The 25,123-nt window shown below is 33.3% G+C and overlaps 1 protein-coding gene across 1 annotated transcript in view; it reads right to left on the bottom strand.

The window, feature by feature from the left end:
- The window catches only part of LOC106103332 (roundabout homolog 1-like), a 30,746-nt gene extending 5,984 nt beyond the window's left edge, over nt 1-24,762 (bottom strand). The window contains exons 1-6 of the mRNA XM_013283069.1: nt 24,603-24,762; nt 6,757-6,889; nt 1,182-1,511; nt 839-992; nt 263-393; nt 6-121 (exon numbers count right to left, since the gene is read on the bottom strand). Of these exons, the coding sequence (XP_013138523.1) occupies nt 6-121; nt 263-393; nt 839-992; nt 1,182-1,511; nt 6,757-6,805 (780 nt within the window). The 5' untranslated portion in view covers nt 6,806-6,889; nt 24,603-24,762. The remainder of the gene's footprint in view (nt 1-5; nt 122-262; nt 394-838; nt 993-1,181; nt 1,512-6,756; nt 6,890-24,602) is intronic.
- Nucleotides 24,763-25,123: the final 361 nt, after the last annotated feature.

Genomic DNA, 25,123 nt, shown 5'->3' with positions numbered 1-25,123 from the left:
CCGGCCGTGCGCCGCCACAGCACGTCGGGCAGGGGGTCGCCGCCCACTCGGCACTGGAACGTCACACTGCCTCCGGTTTGCGCAACTATATCCTCCGGACCAGAGATCAAATATGGTTTGACTGTGAACAAAATAAATTAAAACTAAACATACACTCGCTTTTGAAAATAACAAAATCTAACTTAGCCGTATAGATCACACTGAAAGCGTCAATTGTGTTTAAAATCACAGACTTGGCATTCATTTTAAGTAATGTACTTACTGTGTATTTTTAATGTAGCAACAGCAGATTCTCTAGTGCCAGCAGCATTTCTCGCAAGGCACTGATATCTGCCAGTATCGGTTTGTCTCGCATCTTGTATCACTAGGCTGCCTCCATCAACTAAATGCATCCTAAAAAGAATATTTAAAATGAAAGCACTTCCAAGAAGTCGAGTCAGTAAAAAATATTCATTACGTGAACTAAAGTCCGATGTAACGAAAGTTATTCAAATATAGGGAGGAATAATTCAAAAGGAAATTAACATTCAATAAAGGGTCCGATAAGTCAGAACTATTGAGATTTTTTCTTGATTGCTTGTACAGCTCTTCAAACATCCCCCTTCTTTTATGAATGCTTACAACTGTTAATTACGTCTTATTTACTATATGCCGAACCTTACAGAAAATCTTAATAAATCAAACGAATGTGTGCATTGAAATAAAAATTTTATGCTACTTGCAAACTATTGTAAATTTTAAATTTACTGAAATAACCTGTGTTCGCTACAATAAAACTACATTTTTTTTACACGGTATATTCAATATGTAATAAGTTTATTAATTGAATATATATTACCTTGAGTCGCCATCAAAATGTAGAACTTGTCCGTTCTTTTTCCAATAAACTGAAGGCTCTGGGGATCCTCTTGGCGGCGAACATTCTAGTATTACCGTCTCACCTTGCGCTGTTTGCGTCGTCACCGGTTCCAGACGGAATTCTTCGCGTAACACTGTCGGATAATTCTTATTAAACGTCTCTATTATGTAATAAATTTAAATAACTATTTGATAGCTCGAAGCATTAGGAGACACAGCCTTTTTAATATACTTAATCTCGTAGAACATTTATGTGTATCATTAGTCCCTTGCTCAAGTATATGTAATTCAAAGAACGAAATCTGGAATTAAAAAGAACTTACCAGCAACATGTAATGTAGCATTCCTGCTTCTAGCAGTTCCATAAGGATTCGCTGCTTCACACCAATACACTCCAGCGTCTGAATGTGCTCTGCCATGTGTCGCTCTGAGGAAGAATAAATCTCCAGCTGGTAGGAGACTTCGATGAGTATCTGAGACGACCAGAGTTCCACTTTTGTACCATCTGATAGTTGGTGTAGGAGAACCGCCAGCTCTGCAGTTCAACGTTGCAGGTTGATGTCGAGCTACGGTCACATCTAAGGGTTGTTCTATTATGTAAGGCGCTTCGCCGTTTCCTACGTAATCATCGTTTATACCACCTTTAGCTGGACCTGTTGAAGAAACTTACATTATCTCTGAGGGAGTGGGTATTTCGAAAATTATTTTTTTTTGTATGAATATCAGAGGGATAAATTATTAAGGTTTCTACAAAATGCTTGTGTATTATTTGACATTTTAACACATTGTTTAATACACATTGTTTAATAGCATAATATTCTTGACTGTAGTTGGATATTTTTGTTACTTGAAACTTCCAGTGTATTTCTTTAATGTATCAACAAAGTAATTTTTCATTCAACAACACAGTTAATTATAATAATAGGTGAAGTATGTCATTAAAGTCTTTTAAACGTAGCGCAATAATAATGAGTCGTAAACATAGACTGTGGACGAGAGTTGCCCTAAAGAACGCAACGCACCCCTGCACTATTCTATAAAGTTTGTACAGAAACGCGCAGATGTTAGTTTTTGACACTTCAATTGATGTATATCTTTTGTTAACACTCACTATTATTACAGCATTGAAAATCGGTTCTCGCAAAAAATCGATTTCACGAAAAACGAACCATTCTTACTACTCGATACGTTAAGCCAAAATCGATAGCTATTACTCTTTTGTGTTACGTAATTGTGTTTACTTATTCACGTGTCCTAACATTTTGTATGCGGTACATCACAAAGCTTAATCTATAATTGAATCTACTTTTGATTCACTATCTTCTCATTTTTAAACAAAAATGTAGAAGTTTATTCTATTCGTTTCCGGCATAATTAAAATAGGGTTTGTAATTGTATCATTTTAACATGAATATGTTTTGATTTTTCTCTACTAAAATTACGAAACACACTACATTTAGTATGGAATAGATTAAAACATTTTGCTCATAAAGAAACGTACAACCGGAATGGCAAAACGTTCCGAAGCGGAGATAAAAGTAAAAGATTTAACAGATTGCGAGGTAAATAAAATATTGTTTATGTTGATCGCAATACGTGACTTTATCGCGCATAAAACTTACTTTATTGCATAGTCGCGAGTTTGATTCCTATCGATTATTGGATATTAAATGGCATACTATAAATAACTTATTGGAAGTAAATGTAAAGAATGTACGGAATATATCAATTTTACTATCTTACTCATATTACAAATGCGAAAGTTTAGATGGATGGGTGGATAGATGGACGGATGTTTGTTACGAGTTTGTAGCCTAAACGGCTTAAATGTTCTCGATGAAATTTGGCACAGATATAGAGGATAGTCTGGAAGAACACTAGGCTAGGCTAATCACTTTTGTTCTTTTTAATTCCACGCGGACGGAGTCGTGGGCGAAAGCTAGTATGACATAGTTTAAGTGTATACGTAGACATAAAGAGTTAATAAAAGAATACAGAGATAATGCATGGGTTCAGATTTCAAAACTCTAAGACCTAGAAAATTAAATGAACACTGATTATCTACAATATTAAGAGCCATTATTTAAAGAACCTTTTGCTATTTCACACTTAAATAAATAATAACTGTTACCATAAATAAGCTCTTAAAAAGATAATTAAAGTTTCTAACAAAAACATTACTATACTGTGACAAAGTTGAAACGCCGAAGGGAGTGATTTTTAACTCACACACGAATAGTTAGCTCCTATTGTTCAAAAGTCTTTGTTATAAAAAAGTTTGCGAGGGTACGTCATGTCCCCTTGCTAATTTATACCACTCGCACATGTTGACACGCGTCGCAAGAAAAAAAATAACAAAAAATAGTATAGTGACACGGTTTTCACATTTAAGTCGACGGACACGCGGCCGATCGCAAAGAACACGACAAATCCGTTTGAACTGAGCCATTACAAGCTTCTATTTCGGATAATCATGTTCATAGCATCCCATATCAGTTAACTAATGCTTGATGAAATAAATTTCACAAAAGAATTATGATGTTACACTCGTATTAATCGACTTTCCTTTGGTTCAAAAGAAATCCAAATTCGGTTTGCAATATATCTCCTTTCGCAGTCATAGTAATAGCATCAAAAGAGTTCCTGAATCCCTTTGATCAATTCCTGGTGTGTTACAAAAAATCCTACGTGAGATAGGTATTCATTTGAGATTTTCGACGGCAATAATCGTCACCCTTTGTAACTCAATAGCGAATTCAAGGGAAGAAATTCTAATGAATCAGAAAAATCATAATTGCATCCTAAGGGAACCAATCATGATTTTTTCAAGTTTGGAACACGTGTTCGAATTTGGGACCCCTTTGCAATTTGATTCTACGCTATAATTACGCTTATATTGATTTTATATATGCCTTGATGTAGAGCATTAGGGCACTTGTACATAAAACTATCTATTGTCCCCATTGATTTAAGTACACTCGTAAATAATTTATCTGTCAGATTTTTTGCGAATCTGAATTTTATCTGTCTCGATATCTCTTGTTCCTTTTCCATAGTCAAAGTGCTGTTTTTGAAAATAGCGTCTCGGCTCTCATCTTGTAGACGTAGGCATTGCTATATAAAAGGAAACCATCAGCAACCCTTCTATCATTCGCTGCACGCACTATTCATTCTAAGTCCAAAAGCGAGGGACGTTCATAACAAAAGATGTCTGCTAGATAAAGGACATGAAGTATTCAAAGCAGTTAATCATATACTTTTTATAATCCATAAATTAAGTACTGAATATACCTCTATTTTCGATTTGGTATTGATTTGATTACTACCAGCTGTCACCGGTTACCCTCGTGTATTGCAGTCTTAAGAAACATGTGTTAAAAGTAATGTTTTCTCTAAATCAGAAAGGTCACGGAACACCACGGCTAATAAAATGGCACTTAAGATTTTACGATGCAGAAAAAACAAAACGCCCAAGTCACACATGTGTCGAGAATTAGCCGCCTCCGTGCAACGGATGGAAAGATTAGGTTAATTTGAATTTCGTGAGTTATGTTTGTCTTGTAAGGCGTCTTAATGCATAGACAAATTGAGGCAGTATCGACTTTCATACGTTCCGTCTATATGAAATACATTTCGGAAACGATGTGTAGTGTCTAAATCCGTTGATAGTTTAGCGGTGTAATATTGAACTTTATAGCATTTGAGTTATGTGTTATATTCGAAAGTTTTGTATTTTATTAGTAAAGTTGGGGCTATTCCTTGATGCAGTTTGCGGAAATGCGTCGGCGACGGTTGTGACATATCGTTCTATAGGTTTGTTTTTATAGAGATGGCGCGTGGGCAGTTGTAACAACAAGACATGATACCGCTTTTCGATACCCGTTGTTGACGTGTTCTATTTTTATTCGCGTAAAAGTTTTAAAAGCTCCGATAACATTGTATCGTAACGTTGATTTACGATATAACGGATGACATTAGAGAAACGCATACAATACCTTGTAAAATTTATTGCATCAATTTTATTGAGTTAAACAAAACTTTATCGAAATGTTTTTAGGCTTCATAAATACTGACATTTAATTTTTTAACAAAATTTATATAAAATCCCTACTTAGTGGCTAATTAAATCCGTTTGAAAATGCATGACCACAACATATACTATTTCATTAAAGTGCCTATTTGGAGCCAGTTGTAAATCTAAAGATTTATTGAAAAAAGATAAAAAAACATTAGTTAGAACACCGAACAGCTACTGCGATCAAAGCTTTTAGTATAAGCGAAATATAACGATGGCCTCCAAAGATATCGTTTTTAAACCGTTGACATCTATATTCGAGAACGTTCCAGATAACAATCGCCGGTCGTTAAGAACTTAGAATGTGAGCTGCTTGTGATTAGCGAATGAATGAATGTCCTACCTCATTTCCCATTAAGATAAGATATAATGGTCTGGTTGCGATTTTTTGGATGTGTTAGAGAAATTCACATTTTCCTTTGCCTTGAATGATAAGTTTATGTGTTTGCCTTTAATTGTAGTCTAATGGTGTAGCGGTTTGGATTCTTTTAAATTTTCTTTAACCTAGGAGAATGACATTAAATAGAGTAAGAATAGTGCCTAATTTCGTAAGTATTTTGTTGTTAAAACATAACTAAACGCTGATCTAACCTCAGATATCTTGCTGTAAGATACATGGACGATGATAGTGTGAAACCAAGCTTCTAAGCATTATAAAAAAGCCCAATAGTTTATTACGTAAGGGACCCACGTGTCGATATTCATAGCAGTCGTAGTTTTGTTTGTAGTCAGATCACTGAGATACGGACCATTTTTCAAACTTGAACACAATGACGTCCAATACGCCGCCCATTGTAAGTACCCGGCCCGATTGATTCTGTTTATTTTTATTATTCTCTCTTTTTTTTTCATCGCATTTTACGCAGCATCCATCACGCATTAGACACAAAAGATAGGCGTCGTTTAACATTATCCTAACTTCTTTACGCTTTGATAACCGCCCGGGGTGCTGGGCTTTTTTATGAACTCGTACACAGTTTAAAATAATTACGTTACTGTGACATATATGGGGGAATTGGGTTCAAAGCGGGGATATTCATAATCTATTCCAATGTGTTGATTGTGAAATATGTGCAACAGACAGATGCGGCGGTAAATCTACGCATGTGTGTTTTGTTAACCTCATGAGTTCTGTCAGTATCTCTTGCACGCTTGTTATGGGACCCGAGGGACTTGTTTATCGACTTCTTTCTAACCTTGGTCTTTTAAAATTTTTGTTTTTAGCTGTTTGTTATTCGTTTGAATGTGGACACAAAAGTTAGTATTTGCTATAGATTAAGCAAATTCGCCGGTTATTATTTTAGTACATTTTAAAAATATCTACTCGTAATTCTTTTTAAAGCCTTGTAATATATCAAGCGCAATTTATTTCCAGTCTTGTTATTTATGTAACAAAGTTAATGATATATTGGGGTAATCGGGAGGACACATTTTGGAATACGCTAAGTGGGGTTATGGTATATTTAAGATGGTACGACGAGGCACTAAATATCGAATAGTGTGGGGGAAAGCAACCCCAATGGAGGGTGAAGGCCGAGCTATTAGCGCCGGTTGAACCCTGACTTTGGTCCGTTCGTAATTCTTGTGTTGCGCAAACATTTGGATAATTAAGTTAATATTTAACTATGTCACGATAATTTTAAGATATCAGGTAATAAGATTTCAGTGTAGTCTTGTATTTGTTAATTTTGTAGCGAAAATAGGGCAAATATATATTTAATCTGTTAACCCAGTCTTTAAAGCAACAACTTTTTATTTAATTAAAACATAGATCATAATCATAAAATTCCGACGACACTTTTCTCACAATAAAAAATTCTTACCTAAGCAAATAAGGCCTATGAGTGACGTCACAACAGCTAACGTGTCCATCTTGAAGTCTATTGCCGCAGACTTCGGTGTACTAACTCCCAAACACTATAAACACTTGTCAACATTTTCTTGTTTCTAATTCACCTGAAAAGAAAGAAAATAACATTAAAATATAGACAAAAGCTCCTTTTGTCAGTTTGTCTGCAACTTATTATGAAACATTGAAGTATTTAAAAATTCAAATTGTATTGTTGGAATTTAACATAGTCATCATGTATCCGATACTTTATATTTCATTTGTTTGTTATTTACGCAGTAGTTTAAATACAACGTAAAATTCAATTATTATGTACACTCGTTTGCACAAACAACAGGACGGACTAACGAGATATGATCGTGTACTCATTGTATTAATGTCCCATCTGTGTTCAGGTGTTATTTACGTCGATAATTAAATATACATTTATCAAAATAACTTATTGTATAAATATTTATAACTAGCTGTTCCCATGCGACTTCATCCGCATAAAATTATAAAAAATAAAATTTATTGTTAACATTTGTCAAATTATCAAATGCAAAATTACATGACATGATGTCAAACCATGGCAACCTTGCTTTCTTAATGTTGGCAGAAACTTATAGTCTTTTTCCCACAGTAGGGTTTTTATCCAAAATATTTACCCCTAAGTTTAACGACATGAAAATATATAGCCTAAAGCGTGACTAAGTGTAGGGCTTTTTATTAAAGAAGAGTTATTAGAAAATATGCTCTAATTGCTGTCATCTTAGGCAACAAAGAAGTGTGTGTTTACGCTTTATTATAATATATGTAGTAGTAAGTAGTATAGATATTACACTTATATTAGGGATGCTTGCTATAAAAATTTAATATCGTACTTAAGTAACTATCTAAGCAACATAAACTAATGTTATTAGTATAAATTTAAGATACCAAAGTACAAAGTTTCGATGAACGTCCTACATAAATTCAGTAATTTATATGGAAGTGTAAAGTGTACCTTTTTAAACATTTTAACGAATGTTTTTTAAGAATTCTTCTAGTGAAGTAGTGTTTAAAATATATAAGTCATTGGTTAACTTCATTAAATTCTACATTTCAATTTATAGGTTAGGTATTTACTCACTCTACTTAACCAATTTAAATTAAATTCAACGCAAATCATCTGTGAAAAGATGGTGGTATAATAATAAAAATTAATATTAAAATCGACGTTTCCTTATTACATTCGTAGTTATCAAAAACTCGAGTACATTATTGAAAACCAATAACTAAAACGAAAAGCGTAGCAAACATTCAATAAAAATGAATTATCTTCCTTATTGTCTAGGCGTAAGAGTCCATTTTACAGTTAGTCGATAGTAAATGTAGCAAGGGTTTATTTTAAATTAATATTTTGTAGACAATACAGCTATAGAAGAATACAAGGGTGATAATATTTGACGTGTCAAATCACTCCCAACTGCTCTCAATGTGAACTTCCGTCACAGCTGAGTGGGTTACACTAGACATACTCGTATTAGAGTTAATAAAATAATATACCTATACTATACTATACTACGTACATATTTTCACTGTTAGACTGAGTGTTCATTGCCAAAACTTATAGTCTTATTATCCCACTCACTATCTTGGAAAAAATAGAGATAGATATATTTTCGTACATGAATTTCTTCAAACTTAAACATACAAATGAAAAATAAATCGCCAACATTGTTCGACACACTTGTGGTAGAAGTTATAGACTAGTCAATTTAATTCTAAATGATACGATTTTTTTGGACATGAAAAGATATTCAAAAAAAAATTCAGATAAAGTTCTCGTTTACAAAGGAACGCGGCAGTAGTCAGAGATAAGATATAATCTGGCACGTGTTATAAATATAAGATTATCAGACAAGTAATAAATTTAATTTGAAAGATTAGGATATTTATACTAAATATTTAGAAGGGGAAGAGGATAAACTTCTTTAGGATCTGTTCCCGAATAAAAGGGTCATTTGTGCATTCCATTGAGACCTCTAACCAAATGGATTAAAGACCGATATATTTGTATAATGTTTTTGCTTTTCTCGTTTTATCGTATGGAAGTATTTTACAAAAGCACTAAATCAGTTTAATTTCAGGTTAAATAGCTATTAGGATCGCAGCTCATTATTCTGTACATTACGCTCCAATGAAACTTAATTACTCGAATTGCAAATCTAATCTAAATTTGAAAACAATGACGAAATTATCCGGCTAAATTAACGTACACTAAATTGATTTTAGCGTAAATTGAATTTAACACATTTCACATTACACGTATAATTGAATGTTACGAAGTGTTACATTATATTATGATTTTTGTTCACCCTTAATTCGACGGAGTTTTGTGGCAATAAAATATTGTATGTTACCAACACACTAAAATACAAAAAAAACCTTCTTGATTTTCTCTAAACTAGTTCAGTAGATTTTTAAAATTTTAAATAAATTGTTCGTCACACTCTAACACTGGACACTATATAACTTCTGGCATAATTCAAAATCACATTTTTGATTAGTAGAAACCTTAGTCTATGTGGTCATTCAGTGGAAAATCAATTAACTATCTATAGAATGTTATTGCCGTTGGTTTCATGTTACGATTATCAACACATCTATTGTTTATCTTTTGTTATCTTGACATGTTCACTAAACAGAATAAGACATTGAGACATTAATAACATAAGTTCATTATTAAAATATTCAAAGTACACCTCTGTCTGTAAACTACAATCCTTTTGTTTACACAACGCATGTTTTGTTTTTAATATATTTCTTACGGCGAGTTAAGTGCAATGACGGATTAAAAATAAACACTTAAACATTTCCAATGTATTTACTAAGCACAATTCGATGGTTCTCACGATGCACACATGCGTATAGCAACTAAACGGTTAACCAAAACAAACGTAGCCAAGGTTAAGTTTATAATTTATTGCCACTTGAGCGACGACAGGGCACCAGTTACACAAAAAAATATCGCCCGATATAAACAATGAGCTCTTTCGATGTAAGCGGCCGAGCGGCCGTCCGCCGACACGCGGGTACGCGACGTATAGGTGCGTAGCTATATTGCGTACGGTACGAAGCATAATTGAAAGCGACGGTAAAAGTATGCCGTTATTTTAAAGCTTTCAGCGTTTTAACATCCCGAGTTTTTAAAATTGTTATAGAACGTTTTTATTCAAGTATGTATTTCACGTCCATTGTACATTTTTCTATTCAAGTGTACGTTAAAGTCGATTGTTATTTTATTAGAAATCAAAATATACTAAGCGACGATGAAATTTCTTGTGGCAACAATATCGTTAGCACTGTAGGGACACTCGAAGACATAATACGAATGTTGACTTTTTACTTTCAAGGTGCGGCCGTCGAGATAACTTTAGCAAATGCACTAAGCTTTAAGCTTCATCGTGTTTATTTTTCACACAGCGCTGCGTCAACATAGTCTATTAACATTTGAAGATTGTTTGTGGACCTGATTAATATTATAGCAGACCGACGCTACCATATAAATATATATAGGAGCGTCGCACATATAAAGTGAAACTCTTTATAAAATCACTAACTTACTCAAGCTATTTGCTTATCTTGAGTTTAAAAGAAAATGTCATAATTGTTGAACTACCATAAATGTTTCGTAATATTTTTCTAAAACTGGAGGTATCGTATAAGCTACGATCAATTTATTATTGATTTAGTTAATATTTTACCTAAATGTAGCCTAAGTTTACTACATTTCATAATTTAATACCGGCGTCTTTTTGCGCTGTTATTCTACGAAGTTTTAAAAGTTTTTTTTTTAATTTCACTCCCACGTTTGGATCATACGCATTTTAGTGTACGTGTGTTATTATTAATAAGAAAACATGTATTTGAGTAACGTTTGTTTTGACGGCAGCGCACATATTAACGCCGCGGGAAAGGCAAGTGTCGACATGTATTAGACCCACACAAAGAGCGATTGATCGTTCGGGTCTTTTAAAATATGAACTGTGCTCCAAATTTGGAATTGATTAATTGTAAGTAGCGACCGTCCCGGGATCCATTTCAGGGGTCTATTTTAGGACTCCATTGCTCAGTTGTAATCGCGACTGTTATTTTTTAATTGCGGCAATTATTTGATCTTTCAAAGACGATTCATTTCGTTAATTAAAAAGATTAAAATGCTTGTTTAATACCAATTGTCCCTCAGATTGCGTAATCAATTGTTGGGTTATGTTATTTTCAGTTTAAAATATTTTGTTTTGTATTTTCAGAGGGCCAAGACAAATATTTTTACAGATAAAAGTATTCTTCAAAAAACCGCATAATAAAATTAATGAATAAAAGTCTCAAATTGATCATTGACAAAATTCGAAAAGTTTATGCCAAAGTACCTTTATTATACGAAAAGTATCAAATAAAACTTGGCAACAAAAATTTTAAGAGCATTTCATTTTTTTACATGTGGCGTGTATTACCAAAAATTGCGCAAGTTTTTGCCAAAGTTTCCGACAAAGCATTGCCCGTCTCTAACAATGCTTTATTTTTGTTCGTGCGGTCTCGACTGACAGCTCGCGTGATGTATTAGTCCCGGGCACAGGATTATTTCTACCCATTTCATGAAGTTTGCATGCATCTATTGTATACAGCGGAAGCGGCTCCACAAAGCTGTTATAGATTATTGTCAAGGGTGAGTTTTGGGGCCTGTGAATAGCTTTAAGCTCGCTTTTAAATATCTGGTGCTAATAATTTACTTAAAATAACTTTGTTCGATATTTTAACAACCACTTTTCGACACGATTGTAAAGAATACTAGTTCTTATTTCATAAAAAAAAACATTTAATCTTATCAGCACTACAACACAATTAGGATTTAGAGAAAAAAATAACAAAGTAATTAAAAAGGAGTGATAAACACGTAATTAAACACGTAAATGACAAAAAAATTATTTAAAATGTGTATTGCAGTACTGACACGATTGGGTCCTCGCTCAGCTGTAAATGCTGGATGCTTCTGATCGAAGTACTCGTACCTAGCGGTGATCTTCCGCAAGAACCCTTGGGATCATTTCTATAGAGAAACTAATAAAATCTCTTGACCACTTTAGAGTGGTAAATAGACTTACGTACGTTATTAGGAGTTATTGGCAAATTTCCTATGATTGTTTTGACTAAGAATGTATGGATGAATACATGTGGCGTTTAATCAACTAATGCATTACGTAGAAATTTTCCTTGATTCTGATTCTCCCTTACTTTATCTTCCAAAGTAAATTGACAACCATTTATATTAATGAAAATTTTGTTCTTATTGTAACAACACATAAACAACATCTGTGTTGAAAACAACTTCTTTTGTGTTACAAAAAATAAACGAATATTACAAAGTTAAAAGTTGCTACATGTGATAAAAATATAGTCAAATAAGGGCAGGCACCTTTGACTAAACTATCGCACAACTGTCGATTGTCGATTGTTTCGCATCCAATTAAACTGTTTAGTTGTACAACTAAATATCTAGTAATGTGCGCACCTTCATATAAGCTCATAGGACTCAAAGCTAATCAGTTATGCGATAGTTTTGTCAAAGGTGTGCGCGCGGTCTAAGAATTCGACCATCTTGTTTTAGTCTATCGACTTGTACAATAACATTTAAATCGCTAGTAGTTTCTCTCAGACAGGGATTGATTTATAGACCGACAGTCACTTGTTTTTAGACTCTGCTTAATTGTAGTTTGGAATTAAGAAATAGGACCTATGAAGTGAAATCCTTGGCTATTCGATGTACCAAAGCTGCATTTTTTTTACATACATTACATTTTTATACATTTATATTGTTTAAATACATAATACTATCGAGTAAAAAAATGAAAATGAGGGACACTATAGTCATCCCTTTTTAATACAGTCAGTTTCATAAATGTGTAACCTAGACAATTAAAAAAAATAATACTAAAGTACGTTTGGATACTTTCGACAATGAACACAAGTAATTGATGAATATGGATACTTGTTTTTGAAACCAATGTCCTACTCAAGTAACTAATTTTGTACACGTAAAAAATATTTGTGTAGCTGACTGTACATTTGTTTCGATAGCAAAGTCAAGTTAAAGATGCTATTAAGCATATTATGATCGGTCTCTAATATTTATGAGTCGAAAACAAAATGTTCATAGCATTATTGAATGCATAATTTATTGTTTGAATGTTAAAATTGATTGTCATATGATAAACTATACTAATTACTAAACCGATAACCTCTGGATATCTTATCAGTAACATATATTTATCTGTTAATTGGATAAATAGACGACCATTGTGTCTTTATACAAAAAACGTAAAGTAAAGCAACAGTCAACTGTTTTAAGGCTAACTTTTGTTTGTATATATGCATGTAATAGGCTGTTACCTTAATTAATAATTATTACGTTGTTGTACTGTATGAAACAAATTTATTCATCTATACTATTATAATGAAGCGTAAACACACACTTCTTTGTTGCCTTAGATGTCAGCAATTACAGCATATTTTTTAATAATCGTTTTTTGTAATAAAAAGCAATACACTTACGTCACGCTTTAGGCTACATATTTTCACGCCATTAAACTTAGGGGGTAAATATTTTGGATAAAAACCCTAATGTGGGAAAGAGACCATAAGTTGCTGCCAACATTAAAAAAGCAAGGTCGCCATGGTTTGTCATCGACATATCATTTTGACATTTGCAATTGATAATTTGACACATGTAAACAATAAAATAAAATTTTCACAATTTTATGCGGATGACGTCGCAAGGGAACAGCTAGTTAAAACACACATCAATTAAAACAAACACACATAAATTTATCAATCAACTTGTATATAAAAAGAAATATAGTTAATTCACCTGTAAGAAAAACAACATTAAAATCTATTATATTAACTGATTCTTTTGTTTTTATTAATTTGACGTTACACTAAAATGCCTCCGCTTATTTGACAACCAAGAGTCTGTACTCTTGGTTGTCAAATAAGCGGAGGACACAAAATAGCTTTTACATGCATTTATAAATGGGTATATTTTTAAATGAATTTTTGGTAAACGTAATATTTATATCTGAATTTAATAGCCAGAAAGTGCCTCGTTCAAACCTCTCCGGACCGTCAATAAACCTTCGAATAATTTGACTTGGGTCGCTCGTGGGTGAGGTGTCAAATTTTCCACGTCATTAAATGCCCGTCTGAACTTTAAGGTTTGTGTTAGATATCTATTGTTGAATAGTTTGATCTAACATTGTATCGTTAGATCTAATATAAAATTTACATATCATATAGTCTTGTAAAATCTTAAAGAAACAATCTTAGTACGCTGAAGTGTTCACTTAGAGTAAGATAATCAATATATCTGATAGCATCACACTTCACATACATAAATACATAAAATTATATAGATAATTGTTGGTTAGTAATTATCTCCAAAACGGCTGAACGGATTTCGTTGTAATTTGGAACAGACGAACAATATAGTCTGTTACACACGTTACCTCTTAAGTTCCTTTTTAATTCATCACGGACGAAGTCGCGGGCAAAAACTAATAGGCTAGTAAATTTTATTGTTATTTTGTACGACACAATTAAAAGGGAGTGTCGTACTTAAATTGATTAACAGTTTATACGCACGAACGAAAGGATTAAATGTATCCTGGTAACTGTCGCCTTTGATGTTAAGGAATTTCTCCAGTTAGCGGTTGATTCATTTGATGTGTTTATTTTTAGCGAGCTATCGTGTGCTGCGCGTGCGCAGAGCGTGGCGAAAGCTACGTTATGTTGTCTTCATGCAACCAACAGTCTTATGTTGCACAATGTTTGACCAAATGTTTCCACTATCGAACCACGCGCGCTATCAAAATATTGACCCTCTTATCCGCAACGAGACTGCGCCGTACTTTAAGACTTACAAGTGTGAGCTTTTTATTTACATTTACCATTAGCAAGCACTTAATAGTGTAAGCATGCGGCATTAAAATAATATTTGAGTCTCGTCCATGCGGCGCGTTTATCAACAAAGAATTCCTTCTATCAAAACCTCATTACACACTAACGCAACCTTCGTATTTTTTACGCTAAACCCAAAAATCGGCTCGTTGAAGTCATTTATTTAGGACCACTTTTTGTCGAAAGGGATGAAATTAAACTCAAAGAGTGACCATGTAACAATTAAGGAGCAGTTAGAGATAAAAAATGTCACCCTCGTAAAGGCTCTTTACGGGTGCAGTGGCCAAAAAAGGGACTCTTTTTATCACCTGGGTTGGAAGTCACAAAATGTTTATCACCACTCCACGACATGTTGATTTATGATTTCACCCCGCTCGAGAGCCGGCGGCGACAGAAGTATATTAGATTGTTTAATTGCTCGTTTATTTCCAAAGATAATGCCTGTAACTGAGTTGAGAGAGCTTTAAGCCACTGAAGTGGTAACGGGGACGATAAATTTAATTGTATTTTTTCCACGTCGCAATTATTTTCAACGTTAAGAGTCATAAAGATTACAAAAATTCATCTATAAATATAAAATTCAAATCGAAAGTGCATCAGCTGTTGATCTAACTTAAGATTTATTACACGTAATTGCTATGAAGGGTACAATATCTCATGCATTATGGATTATATCCGAGATATACGATGTGTTTTAAGACAAAAGATATAAAAGAAGACCTAAAAAAGGTGGCTAATGACTGGCTTACGAAGTGTAAGAGCCCACCCGGGACGTTAAAATTAAAGGCTTATCTTAAATTATGCTTAATTGGAGGGTCTAAAAAGAGCAGATTGAATTTCAAAACGGAAGATTGATGTAGTTTGGACGCTGTTGCCGATAATACTATAAACTGCTTCGATAAAATAAAGCGAATTACTTAGTCGAGTCTGAGATATGCGACCGCTTTCAAAGTAATAAAAATAGTACGGGATAAGATTTGAAACATTCGTCGTTTTTTGTAGATATTAAAACTGACTTAAATTTAATATGTCGCGATAAGAGAATCTTTGGGTGGTCTTATTTCAAAATTGAAAAGCTCGTTAATAAACAGAGGTGAAACATTATCACGAAATTTTAATTGCATTAAAAATGATGGTTTCGGAAACGCAGCCAAAATTAATTAAACAAATTGATTAAGAAATGTCAATTCCTACTGCTTTTAAATATTCATATGATCTTGTTTAGCATGATAAACAACTATTCTTTTCTAAAAACTGCCAAAATACCATACGAATAACTAAAGGTCTGATTTCCAACAAGCGCTGTATAAATTCGATTCGGTGTATCCGTTTCGTTATTTACGAGACACGGAATTGACGTTGTAATATTTTATGGTTGGGGTAATTACAGGAAATTTGCATTTGTATACTCCTTTATGATACAAGAATTTTTTGATTTTATCAAACGAGTTTGATCAAACAATCATACTGAATTTTGGGAAGTAATTTCTTCAAATATATTTCTTTTCAATGTGAAAACTTCAATTATCATAACGAAGATAAGACATGTCATTTAAAGATTGATAATTCAGTTTTGCGGAGAACGTAAATAAACTTACAAAATCTACATTATTACAAATTAGAAAAACATAGTCGAAATATACTAGAAATTATCATATCTTAATCTATGAGATAAAGAGCATTAAACTGAAGCTATCGAATTCATTACGAGTTCAAAAGTCAATGTAATATTTCAATTTACATCCATACAATAAAGACTATTGTTCTATAAGTCGTAACTAAATCTTTACGTAAACATTGCATAGAAACCCAAACAAAAATGTAAAAGCAAGATATTAAACAAAAAGCCGCTATATTTAAGTTGCTAGACCCGTGCACAATGGCGTATTGTTTCCAAAAACCCCAACAATACTGCCAGTGTTTCCATTCCTCTCTTAATTCCCACTAAACCCTCTAAGCGTAGCCTGAGTGGCAATCCGTGAATTTCAATAACAAACGCTCTCAAGGAAACAGTATCGTTTTAATTGACCAAACAATAAGCGATTGTCGACTCTTGAAAGAATTCTCTAGAACAAACTCCAACTACTTTCTGCACTAATTAAATTTTTATTGCAGCATTAAAATCACTTCTTTTTATAAAAGTTGGAAGCAATTTTGATTAAGATTTTTTAATTCAAATACGGTATGCAAGAAGTGTAAAAGATACCATTTGTGAGAGAAATTCTAATGGTAAGAAATACAGCTGTCTTGTGTGACCATCTGTCCTATGCAGTATTTCCAAATTAGTACGACATAGGATCCTATCAAAGGCCAGCAATGCGTCTGCAGTTCCTTGGTGTTACAGATGTCCATAGGCGTCAATGAACACTTCGGAGTTCTCGCCTCAGGTTTGCGCCATCTCATATGAGAAAGAATACAACCGTTACTGAAATACGTAGTTTTTGCATTACATAAAGTATCGTCAGACTACAATCTCCATGATTTTGTACAGTGTGTGGGCGAGGATGAAACAGTTAATTCTAATTATGGCGGTATTGTGCGGGACTTTATTGCCATCTCATTGGCACGCTTATTACTACGGCCGTCGTAATTGTAGGCCATTGTGTCGCGTCCCGCAGATGCCATTTTTCTGCGAAGCGTGTGAATCTGGAACGAGGGGACACTAATGTCCGTGAAGTTTCCGTTAACTTCCCGTACGAAACGACCGACCGTCCGGAATCGAACCCACATTCACTTCCATAATGGTTGATGCGACTGTCCGATAGAAAAATTGCTTTAAGATAAATGTGCTGATGTATAATTTGACTAGTAATAAAGTAATTTACTTGATTGGACTTAACTATATGCGTTCGGAATTTCTACTGGTAGCAAAATACATTGTCCATGTCATGCTTAACAGTGTTTTATATTTTTTTTTTCATAGAACTCTTAATTAAAATAGATCTTCTCGTGAGGGCTTGCTAAAAGTATAACTAAATAAATTGCCCCCGTTATTGTGCGTTTATTTCGGTGGTACACACGTTGGCCTTTCAGACAACTACTGATGCTCTCCTAAAGTTTCATCGCGGCCTGTCGGACCGATTAGCGCTCTGACAGCTAATTTATATACTCAACTTACCGATCTATTCCCGGAGGGTTGCAACATAGACTGAGCTACAATAGACGCGACAAAAGATTTTAAAACTACATTTTAATTTTTGATAGTGTTACTATTTTTTTTGTTTAATATGTATATCGATGGACTCAATTTTATAAATCCCGCTTTCTTTTCACTAAGCCATCACTACATCTTTGTAAAGTTATGACAACAGTAAAAGACAGAAATAATGAACATTTCATTAAATAAGCAGTAGCAGTAAGCAGTTTTTATTTAATTTATAATAATCGTAATAAATTTTAAATAATTCAGTGAATCGTAGACATCAAGTGACCATAAATATGTGATACTAATGCAAGCAGGGACATTACGGGAACAAAACTCACAGATGCGCTACTCTTACACGTCATTAGTTTTTCCATGACATTAAGTTAGACCATAAAAGGTTTCAAGTACAGCGATAATATTGTATTCATATGTTAAGTAGAAATTCTAATTTGTAACATTATAAGTACTAAGTTCCAAACAATAAAATAGTATACGTCATATAAATTAAATATATTTTATTATGTCCACTCTACTAGATGTTATAGCTATACCACATTGTTCGGAACGCTTGCATGTGAAGTGCATTCCCGACGACAAACCACTCGTCGCTAAATTTGGAAGCAATTTTGGGAACAGATCCTTGACAAATAATTTGACTACAAATCGGTGAAATAATTTAACCATTTAATAGCTTTACTAACATTTTAAACTAGTTTAGAAACGTTTGTTTAATCCACGCATATTTTATAACATACAATGTAGATAATGTGTTCTAACAAATCCATGCGATTAAAATTCGAAGTATGTATTTATCATTCAACAAATAGCTTTAAAACTACGGTCAGATATGTCAATGCTGATTTTGGTTGGTCTATTTTATAGTCTTTGATGTTCTAGGAACCTTATACATGTATACAAAAAGGCAATACAAAATTGGTATTCTATTATGAATTGATTTTCAACATTGAACTATTATTATCATACTCTTATACTTGTGCACTTAAAATTTCGTCCTTTACGTTTTACAAGGACATAAATTAGTGAGGATCGCTATCCGGACATACCCTAAAAGCACGTAGGAATACATCGCATGCTCATAAATTACACCGTGACGACTTACAAAAATAGCGTAACACCCCAGCCATGGGAACGATCGACCCCGTGCGCTAAACGCCTACAAAGTCAATCGGGGTTCAAATCAAATAGAATAAGACATAATTGCGATTGGAAACGCCAGTTAAGTAAACAATTTAGGGTTAAAGAATTCTGTAAAAATGATAAATGCAATCTCACGGTTTGAAATCTGCTGCGTAAACTGGAATGAGGTTGAACAATGGAGCATGGAGCGGGACGTGGCCGCGAGCATTGCAGATTTTTCCTGTTATCTAAAATAACAATGGGAACCCGCTTCAATTCTGCCTAGAATACTGCTCCTCTTTTGTACTAATAATTATTCTACGGATGGTATAATTAGGCTTAAATCTCTATAAATTGAGAAAGCGTTTAATCTTATTTAACTAACCATTTCTTTATATTGGATATTATATTTCAAGTTTCAATAGAGTCGCAATCTATTGAAACATATCGTTTATAAGATTTTCGCATCAGTCATTTTGTGATAGTTTCCGCACGATCTAAGTAGCACTCGCGCAAACATGATCAACATGGATTCATAGCGCCAAATCCCATCAATCAGAATTTACCCGTAGTCCTGTTGATAATGTATCGCCGACAACACAACATTTAATTGTTGATTGATCGCCAAATGGCCGCGACATGCGAATTTCATTGGATATCATATTTCGCTTACTAAATTCATCCCCTCTTGTGCATATTCGATATGGATTTATTATTTTCGCCTTCGTCTTACCCTCCTTTCAGTTTCGGAAACGATACGTAAAATAACGGAAGAAACGCGGAGCCGGTAATGGGGGAAAATTGTACTTTATTCGATTTTGATAGACTTGATGATGGAATTGGATTTCGATGTCACGTTGATAAATAACTTAGAGATGATATTGAGGAACAGCGAGTCTTAGTTATTTAGTTATGTAGATGAAATGAAGATGAGAAGGTAATGAGTTCATATTTAATTACTTAGTAATTTACTTGTATATAAAACTCAAACAAATGTGGTGATTAGGGCTATACGTACGACAAACTTAAGTAAATAAATATTATTAAGACTCCCTTTAATATCTGCTCTTAATTATTTCATAGATTAGTAAGGTTTAGTACTTTTTAGCGAAAGTTGATTCGAATCGAATAAAATCTTCGCTATGATGAACCAAAGCTAAATAATTTTATGTCCAACAAAACAATTTCATGTTTATTTGGTGTCGTATTCAAGTGTAATAAAACTTTATAATATTTAATAACCTTATCTTTAACATACAAGAACTCCTTAAGTTGCAGTTAACTGAAATTAAGTTTACTAAGTGATAAAGCCCATAAGTGTAAACAAGCAAGTGTCGACGATGTGCCGCTGAATAATAAACATTAGACTGTTCCTAAGCAGAGATAGTGGTTAATTTTAATTACTCTCAACCAATTATTTCAACGTTTATTCGATTAGGAACAGCAATTTGTATAACTTTGTTGTCTAAAGCACCCATTAAGTTAGAAAGTTTTAATTCAATTTATAGACATTAGTGTTGAGATATCATTGTGTACAGTCACCAACAAAAACAGACTTCGAATAAGAGAACAAAAGAATTTAATATCGCGGCATTAACCTTCTGATTCACTGTTGTAGTTACATGTTTATTTATCGTATGTCTAGAGATTTACAATACTTTTTAAAAACACTCTTGTGTTAAATGCAGGTGTAATTCTTGCTTATTAAATCGATATATGTATATTTAACTCAATTCTGTAACTTGTAAACGACAAAATCGTTCTCTCTTTCTGTCTTCTTGTAATATCAGAGAGGAGAGATTATGTTAGCAGCTAAAGAATAACCGGGTATGCATTTTTTATTCATATTTGTTCGCGTCTGTACGTTGTTAAAACATCACCCACATTTTAAATAACATTGGATAAGCTAATATTTACGATCGTCAGCAGTCGGCTTGCACTCGGAATTAAAATTCATTGTTTCTCTTATCCTGTGGAAAGATAAACCGAGGTCAAAAGATATCGCCTTATCTGGGTTACAAGGATAGGCTTTTAGGAAGAGGGCCTGATAGCAAAGTGAAGGAATAATTACGTGACCTCATTGAATTGGAGATTGATACCTTAAATTGATCAATTTACTTTGAAGTGAACTTTGGAATAGATTGAATTACTTTTGAGTTTTGTTTGTAAAGGCATTCTGACGGCGTTGTAGAGAAGTTAGTGGGTTAACAAAAACTATAAAGATTATTTCACAGATAAAAAAAACAGTTACGAAATCTACATGCCACTATTAATCCAAATATGGATACAACTTGCTTACAGTGTAAGTAACAAGATGTGTTATGGAGGCTGGAATAAGAGTAAAGAAATTAAAATTAACATATACTCGTAATAATATTGCAGAATTATATACATATATGGAATTAAAGTATTATTTTATTACTAAATCTTCTGTAATCTAAATACACTGCTAAAGGCAATCTTTTCTTTTATATCTTTTTTAAAATATAGACAATAAAAATTAAGAATGCAATCTTCCTAATTGAAACTATCATTAAATTGTCAACTTGCATTTTGCAAACAGGGAATGAAATAAGAAAACGGGAACTAAAGGGACATGGATTGTAAATATGCGCATGTGTTTATATAATAAGTATTGTATGTTAAACGACCTCAAATAGAAGTACAAGATGGGCTGCATCCGTTCGCTTTACCGATGACCTCGGTGACACCAATGGGTTAGGAGACAAGATCAGAAACATTAACCGTTGTCTCATACAAACTCTACCAGTATATCAATGGAATACATTGTAATATTCTTACTCTATGTGTATTGTACTCTTTACGTTTATCTCGCATTGTCATGTTAAGGCTATTTAGATTCTAGTGCACATTTGTTCAAATAGGATTATTTTAATCTTTGCGGGAATAAGAACGTGACATTCTTTAGACTCGCGCTCTTCAATTAAATAAATAGATAAATTAAATAATTAACTTCAATAAGGTTTAAAAAGGAACGCATTACTATATTAGAAAAAGATTTGTCCAACGTATCACTTAGGATTTCGGTTCAAAGTTATTGTAATATGTCAAATTATTTTACAAAGTTTCGCCATGTATATGTCTTTCTATTGTAAAAATAACTATGAATTACATTAACTTCTAGATATACAATGTGCTTTGTTGAAAAACTTCCTAACTCAAATTACATCTAATCGTTATTTGAATAGAAAATAATTTAAACCTCATTCACGTTTATTTTTCATTATAACTTGAGCCATCATTGGTTAAAAACTAATAGGTTACGTGCGTGTTCATTTTTTTCCTGTCAATGCGTAAGTAAACGCAACTCTAACTAAATGTATCGAATAACACGGTTACAAGAACTAATGTTTCTATTTGTAACGTTTCCGGCTTTTTACTTTAACCGGCGAGGGTACAGCAATTAAAAGAAGATTTGTGAGCCGACATTTGAGTTGGTAGAGCGGGCGCACACCTTAGACTAAACTATCGCACAATTGTTGTTCGGTGTTTGTTTTGTAACCCGCTCAATAGTTTAGTTGCACAACTGAAAATTGAACAGTGTGCGAACCATATACTCGTAAGCTCATAGGAATTAAAGCGCGACTAAACAGTTGTGCGATATTTTAGTCAAAGGTGGACGCGCGCTCTTTTTCATAAATATAACTTTGAAAGGTAATAAGAAATTTACTTATTTTTAAATTTGAATTTACTCCCTTCTTAATTAGAAGCAGAGATCCTTGACTTGGTTGCTTAATCGAAATTTTATACACAAACCGAACCAACATTCAATATGCTACAATTTAATATACATAGATACATTAGATAACAAAGGCTTATTCAATAGCTTTATCGACCGCAATGTACTCCAAATTGTACAGTAAAATTTTATCATCCACACGTAAAATAAAAAAGCAAACAATGTTTTTTGAACAATGCCGACGCTCGTTACTTATTAACGACAGTATTCAGGGATTCAATGGGCCTCCATTAACTTTATTTAATACACATCAAGTGATATAATATTTACAACAAACCGTTCAATGAATTATTTACCGCTCGATGACATTACGAGTATATTAATGACAAGGACTTTAGCATGAATGTTGACTGATGTAACGATTAAATAAATCTATATCTATTCTAATACCATAAACAGGAAACATTTGTCTTTTTGTATGTATTAAAATAATTTAAAAATTACATGGCCAATTACAAAAATTTTTACACCAATAAAAAGCTATGTTATCACTGAGTAACATAGGCTAAATGTTTACTATTTTTTTAATTTCTCGCGGGCGAAGTCGTCTATACTAATGTCAAAAGAGGAAATATCTGTCTTTTTGTATGTATTGAAATAATTCAAAAACTACTGGGCTGTTTTCAAAAATTCTTTCACCATTAAAAAGGTACGTTGTCAGTTAGTAATACTGGTTACATTTTTTATTATTTTTTTTAATTCCAGGCGGGTGAAGTCGAAAGTTGCAGCTAGTATATTACAAACGCGATTCACACTGTCATTATTTCACTGTCAACCCATCTGTATATAAATATACTTATCCCTATGTTTCAAAACAGGACGATGAGAATATGTACAGAAGTTGTATCGTAGTTAAAGCTCACGTTAACTTAATTAATTTTATTTTAAACGGTGATTTATTAATCTTTATTTTATTTATGGTTGTAAGAGGTAAGATTAAATAAAAGTATACCGGAGATATAAAGTTAATCTTAATTAACACCCGCATCTAAAATTCAACCGGACAAATATTGGCAACAGCGCACAAACTGGCTTACAGATTATTTTAATCTCCTATCTCTTTTGATTTAGATTAGGATTATGAAAGCTTTATTTATTTAAAGCGGTAACGTAAAGGAATTTTAAGCAATAAACGTCATAGTTAAGCGAAAATAACAGTTAATCATCGAGATTTCTTTTCAGGCGTTGTGTATTCTTGCTAATTCATGGCTTCGCTCCCCGGCGCGGATAAGTGGCGGTCGGCTCGGCCGGAAGTCGTTTTTTTCTCCTCTCCAACTTTTGAGAGCCTTGCAAAATGTCTTCGAGAAATACTCTTTCCCCCTTAAGTACGTTTTGACATCCCTTTTGGACATATTTTTTACAATAGGTCTGCACTTAAAACGCTCTTATGATGTCCCGTCGCCAATCCTATTTGCGAGTGATGGTTATGAAAATGTTTTAGGTGGTGTTGCGATGTGTTTTTTTATGTATTTCACTACTTTTTAAATAAATTAAATTACACGTGGAAAGGAAAATATGAAATTAAAAAAAAATAATCAAATTTTACATTACTATGTCATACATGTTACCAATGTTTGTTACTAATTTGACGATTGTTTTAAAACAATCGCCATCTTATAGTATATGTAGTCTTGTAGTATAAGTACGTTTACATTTTGTTACCATTTATTACAAAAAGTGTCAATCTTAAAATATGTGCCGCAAGATATTTTGGTTTTTTTCCTATATCGTCAATATATCATTATTTAAATGTTGTCCGATTTATAAAATAATTTAAACAGCGTAATATATAAATACTTACAAAATTTAAACATCCCAGTTTCTATATAAACTCCAACGATAACGTCACAAATTGCACAAAAGCTAGCACTCAATTGAAAATGTTTTCAAAAGTCACAATCGTAATTCAAACATTCAAATTTCGCGCCATACGCTAAAACAGCGCTACGTCCTACCCTCTCAGAGGCTGGAAGGCAACTAACATGGGCCTGTCTCCCGGTCTAGACGTGGGCCGGGCGGGGTGAGGTGGGGTGGTTTCGCGAGGGCAAATCAACCCCGGCGAACATTTGCCCAGAGTACGATCGAGCTTTAACATCAATAAGGAAGTATCCGATTACGTAAAAGGATAATACCGACAAATTTAAATGGCCAGTAACAATATTTTTATTGTATGTGATACATTGAATTTAGATTCTAATAGATTGCAATTTTTTTTACGATGTGTTCCTCTTTCTAACTCGTATTGCATATGGTGCTGCGATTGACTTTTATTTCTACGCAATTCAGTAATTAAAAAAAAACATACTAATTATGTTAGAAGAA

This window comes from Papilio polytes, unplaced genomic scaffold (assembly GCF_000836215.1).
Source record: "Papilio polytes unplaced genomic scaffold, Ppol_1.0 DF823823.1, whole genome shotgun sequence".
NCBI lineage: Eukaryota > Metazoa > Arthropoda > Insecta > Lepidoptera > Papilionidae > Papilio > Papilio polytes.
The sequence above is the reverse complement of the archived record's forward strand: the minus strand, read 5'-3'. Positions and strand labels throughout refer to the sequence as shown.